Source organism: Gnatocerus cornutus, chromosome 4, assembly GCF_029298725.1.
Source record: "Gnatocerus cornutus isolate USDA-ARS CGAHR chromosome 4, icGnaCorn1.1, whole genome shotgun sequence".
Classification (NCBI taxonomy): domain Eukaryota; kingdom Metazoa; phylum Arthropoda; class Insecta; order Coleoptera; family Tenebrionidae; genus Gnatocerus; species Gnatocerus cornutus.
Window position 1 is genome coordinate 1,243,498 of NC_142236.1, and position 16,380 is coordinate 1,259,877.

The following is a 16,380-nucleotide window of genomic DNA, read 5'->3' on the forward strand; positions in this document are numbered from 1 at the left end:
GTTTAGCTCGCCGGATGCACCGTCATTATCCGGTGCTAGGCAGCCAGTAATTACGGAATATTATTATCGCCGGCCGAGACATATACGGACATACAATACTACTTAGCCAAGACCGGTCAGTCTACTCTGCCACTTCCAATGGTTATTAGTCCTGCTTTTGTTCATTCATTACAAGCATATGTTGGCTCTTTTGATCATAACATGCAAGAACACCTCGTCAATGGACAAATATTTAACGACGAAATGGTCTAAAGGCTCAAACAACTTCAACTTTGGTTGTTTGCGACAAACAGAAATCGTTTGATCAGGACGGCACGTTTTACCAGTGTTTACTTGCCGTTTTTATGGACTTTAATTGCTTTCAAACAGTCTGATCAGACGCCAAAAAATCGTCGACTCGAACAGCATCGAACGTGAGATAAGATAACCTTCTGACAACAAACACGCGTTATCACAATTTTGTTGAAACGAGGAAACGTTGCTGATGATTTTTGCCGACAGGCGCCGACTGCTTGTAATGGAGACATTACTATTTTATCGCGGTGAAAAAAGAGAATTAATTTGTTTCCTTATCACGACGCCTGTTTTATCACTGGAACAAATTACAATGTTGATGGTAGGCGATTGCGACATTCCTCCATTTCCTTCGTGAGCTAAAAATGCTGACAAAAACGCAAAATTCCAGTAGAACTACATCATAATTGTGTAATGTGGTAGTCGTTGGAAAATGGTACCCGATTTTAATTGGCGGACAAGGTAAAAACAGGCCCATAACGAATTCAACCTTCGCGAGACGAAAGGAAAAATGTAGAGCCACTCGTTTTTTAATTAGAGCGAAACACACCTGTGATCTTGTAAATATGCTAAATGTGGCGATGCTTGGAGGATCGGCGGTGCCAAATATGCGCGCGAAGAAGCCGGAAGAATTCCGGCGAAATCTGGAAAAAGGAGCTTGAAGGATTAGCCCTAAAATCCCCTCAAATGATGCTGAAAATGTTTGGAAGAATCCCCAGAAACTCCTGGAAAGTTTATGAGCCTCGAACCTTGAAGAATCTCGGAAACAAAGAAACTGAAAGCCCCCTAAGGACGAAGAATCTCAATGGAACTTGAAAACTTTTGTAAGAGATCCACCAGGTTGAAAAGGCGGCGATTTCCGCGTCTTGCAAGTGTTTAAATACCTGTAACCAAACCCGTTAAAGATTTTTTATTGTTCCAACAGCCAGGCAATTGGAGGATTAGTTCCGCACGAAGGCACCGATTGGTCTCCTAAAAAACCCTTTCAGCGACAGTATGAAAGTGAATCTCGGAACTGTATAAAACGAGATGTTTCGAATTTCATCGCTCAAACTAGAACAAATTACCATCCAAACAAGGACATCTCTTTGATTTTCCGAGGGCTGTAAACCGCCGTCCTAATTAGTCGATTTATTGCAATTTACGGCCGCGTCTTCTCCGAATGTTACACATCTGTCAAGTATCTGTGTCTATTGCATTCTCGAATCTTATCACTAATACCTCATCAAAGTTGTTTAACAAGCAAACCAATTCATTCCCGAGCAAATACACGACATAGAACCAACCTTGTTTCTCGTGCTCACACTAGACCTACTTCTTTTCCTTTGATATGATTTGTGAGTTAGATTTCAGAATTTACACGATCCGCTTCGTTGCTCTGAAACTGATTTAGAACGACGCTTTTCGAAAAGAGCATAAATTTCAGGAAACGGAACGAGCGCGCCACACACCAAGGAGTGGAGAAGATTTCTATAGCGCTCGTTGTTAATTGTTGGATTGACCTGAAATTTTGCAGCTCACCTGTTATAGTTTACAAATAGCGAGCCCGCAGGTAATAACCTGTTACATCACCATTTTTACCTGTAAAATATGGGAAACGTAGCCTTGGCGTTGCGGCGATTCGTGACTGAAAATTATTAATAGCACGTTCAAATCGCAATAATGACAACGTTTCGTTCCACTTTTGTCAATTCAAGGTTTGACCCATTCGATGAACGAACTCCGAATTTTTTCCGGTCATTGTCGACTTTAACCTTCGCGCTCACTTCCTATTTTTGTCGATCGCGACAAAATTATGTTTACACACTCGGGAAGTAATCTAACATTACAATGACGCAATCCCATTCATTCCGAGAAACGTCCTAAAATATTAATTTGCACTTGACCTGTGCCAGCTTGCAAGGTCAATAGAATAATTATTTCGCAGATAAAACGAGGAATTATTGCCGCTTGGCGCCGACATTGTGTAACGGGTCCGAAGAACAACACGAAAGTGAATTTTCGACGTTACAAACTCACCTAGAACACTCAAGCTGTGACCACTTCCTGGTCTAGTCTGGTGCACTTGACTCGTCATGGTGGCTAATGGTCCTCTAGATCGGGTTTCATGGCAAGACAGGGCACTGAACTACACATACACGAGCTTTAGCACCGAGTTGCTATTGTAAACTGTCTGCTGCGAAGGAACTGGAGGATGCGAATAATTAGCTGACTGCGGTTTCTCCATACTTTCTGCATATTACAGGAGAAACAGCGAGGTGGAGGAATTCGGGGAACCCGAAAAGCTGAGCATGCAGAATTAAAATGTCTCGATAGAAAACTTTGGAGATCAAAAAGTCTGCGAGTCGTGAATTCAGAAATCTGGGAGAAAGTGGAAGGAGTCGTGCGGAACTAAAAGACCTGAAGAATCGGAGAAAACAGAAAGCCCTAGTCAATAAAAGAGTCCAAAACCTGAAGCGACAAGCAAAGATCTGATTATTCTATCGCAAATTCCATTTGAAACGTTACAAATTTTCCGCTTTTTAATTCCCCAGTTCCCACGTTTATCCACCGTCAAAAACTCGCGAAATAATTTAGAGCAGTCGTAAAAACGTAACCGCTTGTTTCTAGTAGCCAAATAGAAGCGGCTCTCAAGACAAGTTGTGCTACTGAATGACTGAAATTCCGTCCAACAATGAAGACCATTGTCACGGTGGTAATAGAGATCCTCTTTTTCCTCTATTGAGATCTTCCGTCGAGGGACAAAGACCTTAGAAGTGTCCTTCCTAATATTAATTACAAGAATGTCGTCTCTAATGTCGAAACAAGATTTCGTACCATTATTTTAAGTGGCGTTTTATTCCGGAGATATTCGTTATGAATATTTATTACTAGCATTCAGATAGAGATCTTTCATAATCAGACAACGCAATTACACGATCATCAAGCGGGTTGGGATTAATATTCAGTTTATCAACAATGCGGCGCCTGGATATTGCATTCTGGGAAAAACAAATAGAAAGATAACGCGACTGATTGTGAGAATTTCACATTTTCGTCATCTACCTGACACCTCCACCTTCCCCGAAGGAAGCGTCCATTAACCGTTAATGCACCCTCGTCCAGTTAATTCGCAGCAAACTCTAGAATTAGTGACAAAGCGAACTCCAACTTACATCAAACGAAATCACGCAACTATATCCACAGGAAGTACACTAAACTTCACTAAATTTGTTCGAAAGGCACATATGGGTCCCACTCACAAACAAGTAGCATTCCCACGTTTTTCGGTGTCGAGAAAGCGACGCCGAACTCGAATACAACCTTCTCGGACCATAACTGAATGAAAACTGGCGGTCGGTTGCTCGGCGAAGTGAACGAGGCAGTTAAATTGCGGGCTTCGTCATCATAACTCCGAGCTCGGAGGTTTATGTTTAGCGTGTCTGGACTAAGATTAGAAGATGGACGCGGAAAACGGCCTTGGAGAGGAGGCTGCGGACCGCTGGAGTGACCAACTCCAAAATTTTATTATAAAGAGTTGCAGTTCTCAAATTGATTGTCTGAAATCCTTTATCTTGAACAAACAGATTGCGAGTTTTAGATTGTCTAGATCTATGGAATTCCAGATTTTTTAAATTCCTCGGAGGCTTTTGTGATCTCCAAATGATAATCCAATCAAAAGTTTTTCCAGAACTTGGACCTGTCCAAATGCCAAAGCACCAGCTTAGGAGTTTTATAGGTTTCTCAGCGGCCTCTATTCATGGGAATGAAATGTCATCGGCACCGCGCCGAGCCTTTTTATCACGTATAAAACGGTTGATTACAGACGAAAAACTCCAATAATTACAGTTAATTGTGGGGATATGAGAACCAAACTCTTGACGGCCGGAAAGATGGTAATGATCTGGGAATAGAAGCGTTGAATTCCTCCGAGGGGTTAACCCTGGGAAATCGGTGTGTTAGTCTTCGGAAATCAGGGGAAATCGTTAGGATATCACTAGAAAATCAGGGGCAATCAATAGGAAATCAGGAGAAGTTAGATACAATTACAAGAAAATCAGGGGCAGTTAGACGAGATCACAAGGAAATAAGGGGAAGTTGCACGAAATCACAAGGAAATAAGAGGAAGTTGAACGAAATAACAAGGAAATTAAGGAAATTTAGACGACATCACAAACAATGAGAAGAAGTGGACGAAATCACAAGGAATTCAGGGGAAGTTTTACGAAATAACAAGGAAATAAGGGGAAGTTGGGCGAAATCACAAGGAAATCAGGAGAATTTAGACGAAATCACAAGGAAATAAGGAGAAGTTTGACGAAAACACAAGAAAATCAGGGGATTCAGGCGTAGACCATTTTCGAGAAGTATTTTCCTCCGTAGCCTCGGTTCCAAAAATGGAGTCCGTCCAGGTCCTTACGCAACACGAGTTCGCTTTCTCCAATTTCCAGATCCGCGCGCTTCGGAATAAAACTCCAAGCATGACTATTCGTCAGACCATTGATGTGATATTTATTCAATGGTGCAACATATGTGTAAATAAGCGCAAGAGCGTGTGTGTTAGAGCTGTCGTGGGCAGATGACTTCCCTTTCGCGTTCATTTGCATGAGAACCCGTTCTATACACCTACGAACACACTTTGTGAATGAAACACATAACTGGGCGTTAAATAATCTCATTACTTCCAAGTGGGCAATACGATTCGCGACGACCTGGTGCAAGCCGAAAAATCGATGGACACCCACAGGTTCCGTTCTGGATTCCAGACGTTGACTCAGACGATGCGTCACTGCCAGAAAAATGAAGAAAGGAAAAGTGGATTGATTCCATTTGGCCTTGCGTAATATCCAACACGAATTTCCCCAACGCCATTTGACATTTTTCAAAAAGGAACGCGAAAAAGTGGGTTACTAAAATCCGCATCGTTTGCATAGTTCCTACGCTCATGAATGGCTTTCGCAACTTTTTACACTCGGAATGAGTTCGGAAAAGTCATTATTAACTACATCAATGACTTAAGTAACGCCTTGACCAAATAAGTCACCAATAAAAACTCCGCGGATGTGCTAAAAAAAATTTCTAACCGACGCAACACCAGTGGGCTTAACAGCTTGAAAAGTCACCGAGTCCTACGAGTGAACTGAATTTAGTAATCTGCGTAAAATCGCGGATAATCCCACACGTGTGGCCAAAAAACGCTCTTCAGCACCCACTTCCTGGCGTTTAATCGCGTTGTGACCTGACCCCGACCAATTTCCTGCCTTCTGTAATTTCACAAGTCGCTCTTTGTTTGTCTTGAATTTCATTTAGAGCATTGATAAGAGACGTTATCACTGTTTATTGCAGATTATTTTAATTTTATGTAATTTTCTCTGACCCTATAAATAAATCACAGAGTATTGACATGAAACAAACAGTTCGTGAAGAAATAAAAAACGTGCCCCGGGACTCGCACCTCGCTACATCTCCATATACCTGAGTCCCAAGTTCGTGTAAATGGTAAAACATCTAATTTGACATCTTTTCAGGCGGCTCTCAACAAAGAACCTCATCATCTGTCAATGACTCACCGCTTTACAGCCACACATCACGCTTTCAAAATCGACAAACCGATGAGATAAAACAATAGTTGTTTTACGCCCACGGCGCGTTCGCCAAATCAATAGATAATGTTGCGTCAATCAAATCGAGGCTGCTTTTCCGTTATCAGTATCTATTTGATTCGGGATTCGACCAGTTTGCCCTCCTCAATTGGTCCCCGACAATTCGTACCTCACCAATTCGTCCTCAATAATTTGCTTCCAGTTTAATTCGTCCCGGTGTGATCTTTGATAATAATTAAAGAATCTGATTTATATAATTTTTACTAAATGCTCGTTTCAAGACACAAAAATATATTTAAAATAGTATATTGAAACAGCAAGTTTCATAAGGCAAAATTTAAGGCACTAATCCAAGTTTATAAAAGGAGCGGCAAGGCATAAACGAGTTTTTTATACGATTTTTTCTACTTTGCTCTTGTAACAGAGTTATTTTCGCTATTTCCGCATTCGTCTTCAATGCTATAATATCTCATTTCGACACAGAATGCTATAATAGCTTTGTTTCCATAGCAATGTTATCATATTATCATAGCTTTCAGGGACAAATTTGCAAGGGACGAATTAACCGGGAGAGGAATTGACGGGGACAAAAAAGTTGGGGACAAATTGCCGGGAACGAACTCCCGGGGACGAACTGTCCGCAAATCCTTTGATTCTCAGGTAAAATAAATACGTGGGTTTTTGTACAGGTAGGCGGGCATATCCAGAAATGAGCTCGGTCTGTCTTCAAATAATTACGAGATACCTTAGATACTTGATGGTCTAGACGAGCACCGTTGTACCACCACTCCTACGAGCTCTTCGTGAAAAATTTATCTCATCATAGGCGCATTGACTTCGAACAACACCGCAGGGGGCTGGGTAATTATTAATATTTTGCATACTGTAATGGAAGAACGGATTGATGTTTGCTTCATTTCCGTAATGACATCAGCAGATGTGAAACTTTTGGTGGAATGTGTGGAAAAAGCCAGCACCCCCCGTCGTCGCTCCGTTAATGAAGTCCTCGTCTAACTGATTATGACTACGAGCGAGTTGTCAGGATCTTTCCAAAGATCAATTATTCAACTCGGTTCGTAGAAATTAATTCTTATCTCGTTACAAATTGTCGATTGCCAAACGAGTTCAGAAAACTTTTTAATTGACTCTTCAGTTTGGCAAGTTTAACTAATTAAAGATTTAATTTAGATATCTAATTTAATGATACATGTGTTGGACCCTTACATCATTTTTATTTGGGTCCTAAATTCAACTTTCTTCAAAGGATCCAGAAGATCTCTCTCTATGTAGTTTACGACTTCCTTTCAAGTAGCCAAAATCCCAACAGAGTAATTACCGGAGTTTCTTTAATCAGGTGATAGAAAAGTGGGACAAGCAGCTCTACTGGTTTAACACTCTTCGTACCAAACCGATAATAACCAACACAAATATTACCGTGTGACATACTAATTGATTGTCACACATCGATATGAGCACTTTACCGCTTCCGAGCCAAGTCAAACATCCGGAAATGTTTTAATGCTTTAACCACATCTTACGGTACTTTACCTCCTAATTAATCTCTTCCTTTGAAACAACGATTAATTGATACGATCTAAATAAGTCAATAACTCATTCCTTCTCTAAACTAGATTCGATGGGTCAGAAGAACAAAGAAAAATTTTTGTACGCAACATTCATTCAAGAGTCGTGTTAGGAATTGCATAATCGGTTATGTATGTACTGATTGATTAATTAATGAATTACTGCTAACTTTCATTCATATTCCTGCATGAAAGAAATTAACGTTCTAATTCCAGCGTTTACCTATAGAAAGGTTGTTAAACTTGTCGGAATATTTATCAACACGTGCAGGCCAATTATCTCCTTGCACTTTTTCGCACTTTGATATGAATTATGAAAACGCAAAGTGTCCACAAATTGTCTTTTTCCGACAATCGCTCAATTAAGGCCACCGCAAACTCCATCTCGTTTTTATCAAATTTAATTAAATGCACCGTACGAATCGCGCGTTCTGTAATTTCTTTTTTCGTAATTTGGTCTAGAGCTCGGATGACCTTTTGTTAACTTTTACCCGAAACCTGCAAGAATTTTTATTATCTCGTCGCGTGTAAATCCAACAGTTGACGACTTGAAATAATTCAATAACCTACATCCACTCGTGTCGATATTTTTATTAAAAAATTAATAACAATAATTAGCTTCGTGACAAGAGAACGCAAACTGAAAAGTCAATTTCACTGCTTAAATTTCGCAACTAGTAAACAACTCCGAACGCCTACCGACGTGACAGTAACAATGTTTATTGGCCGCTTTTTTATATTGTGCTATTATCACTCAAGTGGGTGTACCAGACTCTAAAAACTCTATAATACGGTCAAGTTTTTATAGTGTTGCACCTGTCAGTGAAAATTATTGGAGTACGGAACCGTGTCGTCGTAAATATTCATAAAAATCGGGTATTGCGCAGATTTGGGGACTTTTAAATGGGTTTGGTTGGCACTCTTGAACTGATCGGAATCTTGCCAAAATTGATATCGTCGGAAAAAACTAAAACCACCCTTTCTTTGGAGCAAAATGGAGAAATCATAATAAGCAATCACTCTATTGGCTCGCGTTATTCTTATTCCTGCAGTTTTTAACAAAAAATTAACCCAAATTAGCAACTGATCGTTCATTGGCTAAATGGGCAAAAGGGTATCGTTTCATTAGCTTTTCTAAAAAAAGGACGAAAAGGCAATCAAGACTTGTAACGAGTTAAAATCGGATTTTCGTCTTCCTTTAACGCTGATTTATCGCCGCACGCTCAATTCTTTATATCGCGTTTTGAAAAGCCGCCGATTTTTCTTCCTTGGTGGTTCTTCCAACAATGGTACTGGTGATCCCAAGGTCAAGTGCATAATTATTCTTGTGAAACAGTACAAGTATGTTGCTTCCGATGTTGGTTAAACGGGATAAACAGATTAGAGATAAGAAGCGCATGATAGTCGGACATGCAAGATATTAAGATTGTCTCGAGTTTTGAGCCTTTCCCACATTTTAGTTCCAATTCAAAGTTAATTTACTCGCAAACGTCTGGGGAATAAGGTCAGTCTGTATTAAACAAAAAGGCAACGTATGGCATTCCAGTGACTGCAAATTGACAGGAAGCTTAATTGGTTGGAACAGATAAATGCATTAACATGACTTTATTTATACGTTTAGAAGGGAAAAATGGCGACAAAGTCTTGCCATCACGAAAGAAAGTGGCAATCGGAAATTAAAATAAACAAACAGCATCTTTGAGAGTTTCAAAAGAAGGGGCAGAGGTCAAGTTCGAAGTTTTAACACGGTGCCTCCCGTACAATAGACTTTCCTCGGTGAAACCTTAATTAATTGTGTCAAATCTTCATCAACTTCATCTCGCAGCATTAATTCCATGGATCATCCAACCCAAGACAATTGATGACCTCTGCTATCTAACCCAATTAACAAACAGTACCTTCGTGAAAGTGCCAGTTTTCACACGATCATGGTGTTACATTTTAAACAAGCTACTTCGTGACTGATAAAAGTACTGCACGTGCATATTAATATCGAAAAGATAACATCCACGTTTTCGTACCAGGAAGAGATTTTTCCGTGTGAGAGAAGGGAATTCCTCCTCCCACGCCCATCGCAATTTCCAGATTGAGGTTATAAAATTAAGACTGACACATCGATTAAAATCTCTTCGCCTACACGGTACAATCACACTTTTTAATTGAGATGAATTATTGTTGGATCGGAAGTTTTTGCGCAAGAATCAGGAGCGTTCGCTTCGGTTCTAGTGTGAAAGGTTGTATTCACACTTTTCTCATAAATCGTTGACGTGTCGCAATGGTAAACTTCCCAGAATTTTATCTTCGGATCAAAGCATGAATTGCTTCAAGATGCTATCTTTATTTTCAAAGGTCGGCTTGATTTATTTTGGCGGAATTGAACAGAATTTAGATGCAGGCGCTCATTAGCAAAGTGCAAAATTTCTGGAATTCGCGGGAGGTTGACGAACTGGTAGGGAATTTTTAAATTAACATTTTTCTCGGGCTAAATTCGTACCTATCTTCCTCCTTGGAGTGCCATGCTTGTACCAAGAAGAAACGAACTCTTATCTGGTTTGACTGGCTGATGATATATCGACCGTACATGGTGCGCAAAAACTCCCCATCTGACAAATAATGGAAACGCACCATCACTAAACGCTGGAAGAAATCAAAGACTTGCCAACAGGATATGTATCTTTTTTGCATTTCTTGCGCTGTCTAACAGTCCATGGCAGAGCAATTAGCTCCGTGATTGCAAAATATTTTTAGTACAATTGCTTCATTTCATTATTAGTTAATAATAAAATTATTAAGTAGATAGTACCACATTCCTTCGGCCTTTAATGACCGCCAGTCGTTTCCAGGTCTAAAATTAGATAGCACTCTTCAACTGTAATAACTACAAGGTATATAGTTATGCAAATCATTTAGTTCCGTCTGTTTATTTTCCCCGCGATATTTTATTTAATTTAACAATTCCAATAACTTTTCACGACTGTCATCCGGACGAGCAAGAAGTAAATGGATCGACGCGATTGCATTTTTTACCATTTTAATATTGAACATTTATATGCGTTGTGCAATTGAACACTTTACATTTCAAACGTTTTTAAAGATCTCCAACGTCGTGCAAGAGGAAAGTGTAATTACATTATTTATTACCCTTGTTGGTTTGAGACAGTTTCACCTTTTTATCCTATCAAGATCTTTTTTTCTTAAACAAACACTCCCACAAATCCCATCATTTTAATTACCTCTCGTCCCGGTAATAAGTTAATTGCTATTGGAAATGACGCTTTAACAGTTAATCAAAATTCATTTGCGTATCGAATCTAACTTCTTTTATTCTAAATTGCTCAATGTCTGGTCTACTGAAGATCCCTCGTTCACATGCCCAGACTGCATCGTAAAAATAGCTACCATTCTGTCGGCGCGAAGGGTAAAAAGGACGAAAAAAACTCGAATTTCGACTCTACACGGTCAGGGCATTCCAAATTACGGGGTGTAATTATTAATCTTTTCTCGTTTGTTTTAATGAGCGAGTAGGTGCATGCTGTCGTTTATTAAATTTCAACTTCAGAAGAAGAACGACCTTTCACGGATATTTCATTTTATCGAGGGATTGCGTAAGTGTGAATTTAATTTTATATTAACACCTTTCCTATGAAAGAGGCTCCGGATAATTATCTTGGGAAAATGCGGATTTATGTGACAGGTGCTTAATTCTTAAGTTGAGATTAATTTAAGGCGCTTTATAATCTCAATATCAACACCGAATTTAATAAAAGTCGGATTTTTACGAGGCTGTTTTGAATTACGGCCCGGAAAGGAGAAAACATTTTGAAATTTAGTAAGGAAAGAGCACCCAATATTCGATGGTTGCTTAATATTGGCGAAAATAACAACACTAAAGTCTTTTGTGCTAATTTGAATATTTTGTTTACTCGAGTTAAATATGTTTATTATTTATTATAAAATTTGAGTTATTGTGATTTTTTTTGTAACTTAAACGTATAGATCATAAAGTAAACATTTCAAACTCAATATAAATAATAATTAATGCAATTTAAAAGCAAGTACAGTAGACTCTCGATAATTTGAAACTCAAGGGACCTGGCAAAAAGTTCAAAATATAGTGTGATTCAAATAATCGAGAGAAAGAGTAGAAAAAATTCAAATAAACGAGAGTTTAAAGGCAAACAGACAATAGTTAGAATAAACAAACCAATCAGAGAAGAGAGCGAAAAATCCACTAACTCCACTTTGACGAAATATCGTAAAACTTATGTTTTGTCAGCTATTAATTCTTCTGGTAAAACAGATTTATGTAACGACGAAACTTCCTAGAACTCCTTATTTAATGACATAAGTAAAAAAATGTAAAATCTGATTTTAAAGTTGCCATGGAATTTTTGAGAATGGCCTGTTCAGAAGTTTTCTGTTTTTCCTGGACGCCCAGGAGAGGGACTTCGAATTAACGAGAGTTCGGGAGTGAAAAATTCAAATTATAGAGTGTTGGCGGGAAAAAAGTTGTCGATTTTACTTCAAATTAACCAGGGGACCAAAATACATTGAAATTTTTCAATTTATCGAGTGAAATCGAAGGGACCGGGAAAAAACTTCAAATTATCGAGAGTCTACTGCATTTTTAATATATTTTTTTAAAAAGTATCCAATATTCGGTGCTCTTCCCCGATTTAGTTTTCTGATGTTGGTATCCATGATCGGTCTAATTCCGTCATCGCATATATTTATTGCACTTTCATATCTGCGAGCTTTTGTAATAAATTCAGTTTTGCAAGTCGTGCGATCAATCAAATTTCTTTGTGTTTCGGATTTCGGGAAACTCTTTTCCCATCATTTATCATCATCACCGTCAATGCCGCTGATCAACTTTCCATCCATATTTCACCCAACAAAATTCGCAAACGAAGCAACAGTCCCAATAATGGAACATCATTATTGCGATATTGCCAGTCGATAAACAAATCATCAGACGCCTGAAAGCTTTCCGGAAGAATCGAATCGTGACCGTGAGGCGGATCGAATCTATAAACATGCATTTGGTGTGTCCGTCGAGCCGATCTCGACAACAAATAAACGAGAATTTTTATAGAGTTTCCATCGCGTTCTTGTGAGTCTCGGCAACGTGGAGGAAACGAGAAGGAAAACGTGGTCTGGACCAAGTGGGTTGTGGTCGAATCGGTATAGGTGATAATGTCAGGTCGGAGGTTAATGAAAAGTGGGAGTTAATAACAGCTCACGTGCGATTTTCTGGAGATATCGAACAGTTTTGGATTTTTTGTGGTCTGAACTCTGTCACCGATTGCAAAACGAATTTCCAGGTTAATGCGGTCTCAACTGCACTTAACATTTTAATGTCAATATAATTCCAATTTCCATGGTAGTGAGAGTTGGATTTTTCTTTGTTCAAGGCGAGATTTTGCTAGTTGCAGGTGTACGCGGACTGTGGGCAACATCCTCTTGTCCGCGCGGCTATTTTTAGTAATGAAAACCAAAAATAGTCAAAGCTATCACGTGGGATTTGATGACAAATATCCAAACGTCTAATTGAAAATGTCCTCATGTTACATTTACGTCGTGGAGGTGGATAAGAAATGATAGCAGGTGTTGTAGATACAATCATGAATATTGAATAGAACCCGCGGTTGTATTAATTACTAATTTAATGCTTGCTGTTACGTACAAAGAGCAATGATTTGCAACAAGAGTACCACCGGTACAGTTCTCACTCTTCCATCCTTTCCCGTCCTCTGGGCCTGCTCAAGCGAAAGTAGCGCCCAATTTGCATGTAAAGTGAAATTTCCCGAAAAACGTTTATTCACGGTCGTGCATTTACCTTCGCGAATTATTATTATTATGATAATGGTAAGTACTGACAAGGACTGGCGTTTCTGCATAACTACGTTATTAATTCTCTTGATAAATTTGCAACGTACGTGAGGTACTGATAAGCATTACGGTAAACATCTACGGCACATTCGCCGGTCAAGGAATTAAAAGAGCTCGACATGGAGTCCTTATAAGGTTGGAACTAGTACTTGGTGCGACAGCCGGCGGCTCTGCCAAGACCCAGACTTTCTGGCTGGCGCTCCGGCTGACTCACCCATCCGTGCTGGAGGTCAGACACAACAATCGGCGATGCCAAGCACACTCTGCAACTTGGGAAAACTCCCGGAAAATCTCGGAGGAAATCCTGAATTATCGCACTGAAATACGCAGAATCCCGAAAATTTCAAAGAAACCCAAGAAATCCTGCTGGTTTCGGGAAGATTTTTCAAAGATTCTTAAGGGGCACAACCTGTGGGAAATTTTGAAAAAAACGATTAATTTTTTGCATATTTCGATAGTCGATACCTTTAAAAATAACACACAAAATTTCAAATAAATATTGTAAATAGTTTTCGAGCAAAATTCGCCATTTTTTTTCAAAACTCCGCCATTTCGTCAAATTTCAAAATTCTTCCACTATCGAGGGTCATCGTGCGGGAAATATCTTCTAGTTTAATAATCTTTTTATTTTATTTTATTTCAACTACGGTGAAGGCCGCAATCACTGCAGCAGTGGAGGTCTTTTTTTGGTGACTTGGTAGATACTCAATAGCTCAATAAAATTTCAATTTTTCCTTATTATTTATGTAAAAATATATCCTCCAAATTTTAAAACATTTCATGCAGTAGTTTTCTTTAAAAAAAAAATCCAAGATTTCTACAAAATCCTGCAGAATTCCACAAAAAATCGAAAATCTGAGGAAATCCCAGAGAGATCCAGAAAATGTTGGCGTATCCAGAAGGTCTAAAAATTATCGCGAGAGCTTCACTCCTCTTGAAGAAATTGCAGCTTTGAGCAACACCGCTCGCATTGATCACGTTGAAACCCTTTTTTTCCACTCAATACATGGTATTACCGCGTTTTTTAAAATTTCTCCGGAAACCATTTGCATATTACAGCTCTATTTAAGTCAATAAAAAGCCGTTTTCTCACACTACAAATTTCTCTCCGAATCAAAACTATCGAACCAAATTACAACCATTGTCACGGTGTGGACTCAAAATTTCCTTTTGAAAGTGAACAACCACAAAATTTCTTTCCGGTGCTGTGGTCACATTGAAGCCACTTAAATTTCTCACGCAGAGGGCCTATAATAAAATTTTATGTGAGATTTATCTGATGGTGGCAAGAAGGGTGGAAAAGTGATTTGTGTCGTCAGATAACGTGTTTCAGGTTTTTGAAAGTGTCGTTGTGTAATAAAGCATGCAGTCCGAAAAATCGAATTAATTAAACGTATGCAAGGTAGAAACGATACGGAAAACAAGCGCATAAATTTAAATTTCTCCAAACGTGTGCGTAATATTCCGGGCAAGTTGTAATTACAACGATGGCCTTTTCTTTAAACGCGCATTATTTTATGGACCGTGTCATTATTATAATCAATAAAACGATCCACATTTTACGAGAGAAATCTGACGCTTTTATCTCAGCAAAAATAGGTCCAAGGGTTTCGTTTTTACGACAAAGATTATGTTACCGCGTTTCTTATATTCACCTGAGATTTAGTTGACGTTTGTAAGTCAGACTTAGATCCTATCGAGTTTCCTTGGAAAGTTACAGTTACCGTTTTTTGCGGTCGAATCTTTTGGATCGTCTTTCATTCTGTTTGGGGAATTCGATACGTAATTTCAACAACCGAAATCGAAATCGAAAATTATTGACCTTTGAACCAGCTCGCGGAAATGACAGAAACGCGTCTTGGCCTACATACTTCTCTATGTGCATAATATCGAAACGGAGACATTTATCAGACGATCCCAAAGTGGTAATAAAATTGAATGTCAAACTCGAAATACGATAATGATCGACATATTATCGGGGACAATGTTCGCACAGAGAACGGGGTCAACAAAAAACGACGAGAAATTAGTAAAATGGTGGCATTTTTGCAATGGCTTAGGTATCATTCTCTTCAAACAAAGAATTATAATTAAAATCTATTTATATGCATATGAGACTGCCTTAAACAAAATGAAATAGAGTGGAACAGAGCTGATATGGAGAAATAGTTGGCTTGAGGTTCACCTTTTTTTTGATGCTTTGATAAGTGTACAAATTATACGTATAAAATTTCAATAACAAACATTTTTATTACTGTAATTAATTATTCTGTTTTTGTTAGCGAACGCGATAAGGCAGATCTGGGACAGTCGCATTTTTCCCATTGAAACCACTAAATCTGGGAGATTTAGATTTTAGATTTTCTAGTCTATCAAAGCAATAAAGCTTAATTAGTTTAGAGTCCAGGCAAAATAAACATGATTTAAAAAATTTTATTAATAGGGTTAGTCAAAATTTCCCTTTATTTACTCTAAAATTCCGCAATTTTGGTAATTTTAACGTCAAGACAATCAAAATTGGGGTAGTTCCTGTTTTTGGCATGTTTATTTACTGTGCCAAATGCCAAAATATTAAAGCAAAAAAGAACAATTTTATAATTTTTTATTGACAATATAGAGTAAAATTTTTCTCTTTTTTCTATTGAATTCCGTAACTTTGGTAGTTTTAACGCCAATATAATAAAAATTGGAATATTTTATTTACAACTTTTATCAAGTTTATTAACTAAGAAATTACACAAATTTGCCAGTTTAAACGCTAAAACGATAAAATTTGTCGACTTTATAATTTCCTACGCTACGCTCATCAACTCAAAAAAATTTCAAAATTTTAGAGCGAAAAAAAGCAATTTTTTAATTTTTTATTTTGAGACCGAATCAAATTTCCACCAGTGTCTATAAAATTCCGTAACTTTGCTAGTTTTATCGTCAATAGTCGAAAACCATATTTGCTTTTAAGAACTCTAATAGTTCAAAATCAGTTTGAAGCACGACGGCGTAGCCGGAGTGCTTTAATGATTGAGCGTTGT

General features: G+C 38.4%; 1 protein-coding gene across 8 annotated transcripts in view; it reads right to left on the reverse strand.

Moving 5' to 3' along the window:
* Window positions 1-16,380, reverse strand: part of rols (zinc-RING finger and ankyrin repeat domain-containing protein rolling pebbles) — a 53,856-nt gene that overhangs the window by 20,134 nt on the left and 17,342 nt on the right. The window contains exons 1-2 of one of the 8 annotated variants that reach the window (XM_088034793.1): window positions 3,450-3,542; window positions 2,314-2,422 (exon numbers count right to left, since the gene is read on the reverse strand). The exons of 4 other annotated variants lie outside the window; for them this stretch is intronic. In XM_088034793.1, coding sequence (XP_087890919.1) covers window positions 2,314-2,371 — 58 coding nt within the window. In that variant the 5' untranslated portion in view covers window positions 2,372-2,422; window positions 3,450-3,542. Of the gene's footprint in view, window positions 1-2,313; window positions 2,441-3,449; window positions 3,543-16,380 lie in introns of those variants that run through there. 3 more of the 8 variants (XM_088034798.1, XM_088034796.1, XM_088034794.1) reach the window with 3 other exon arrangements.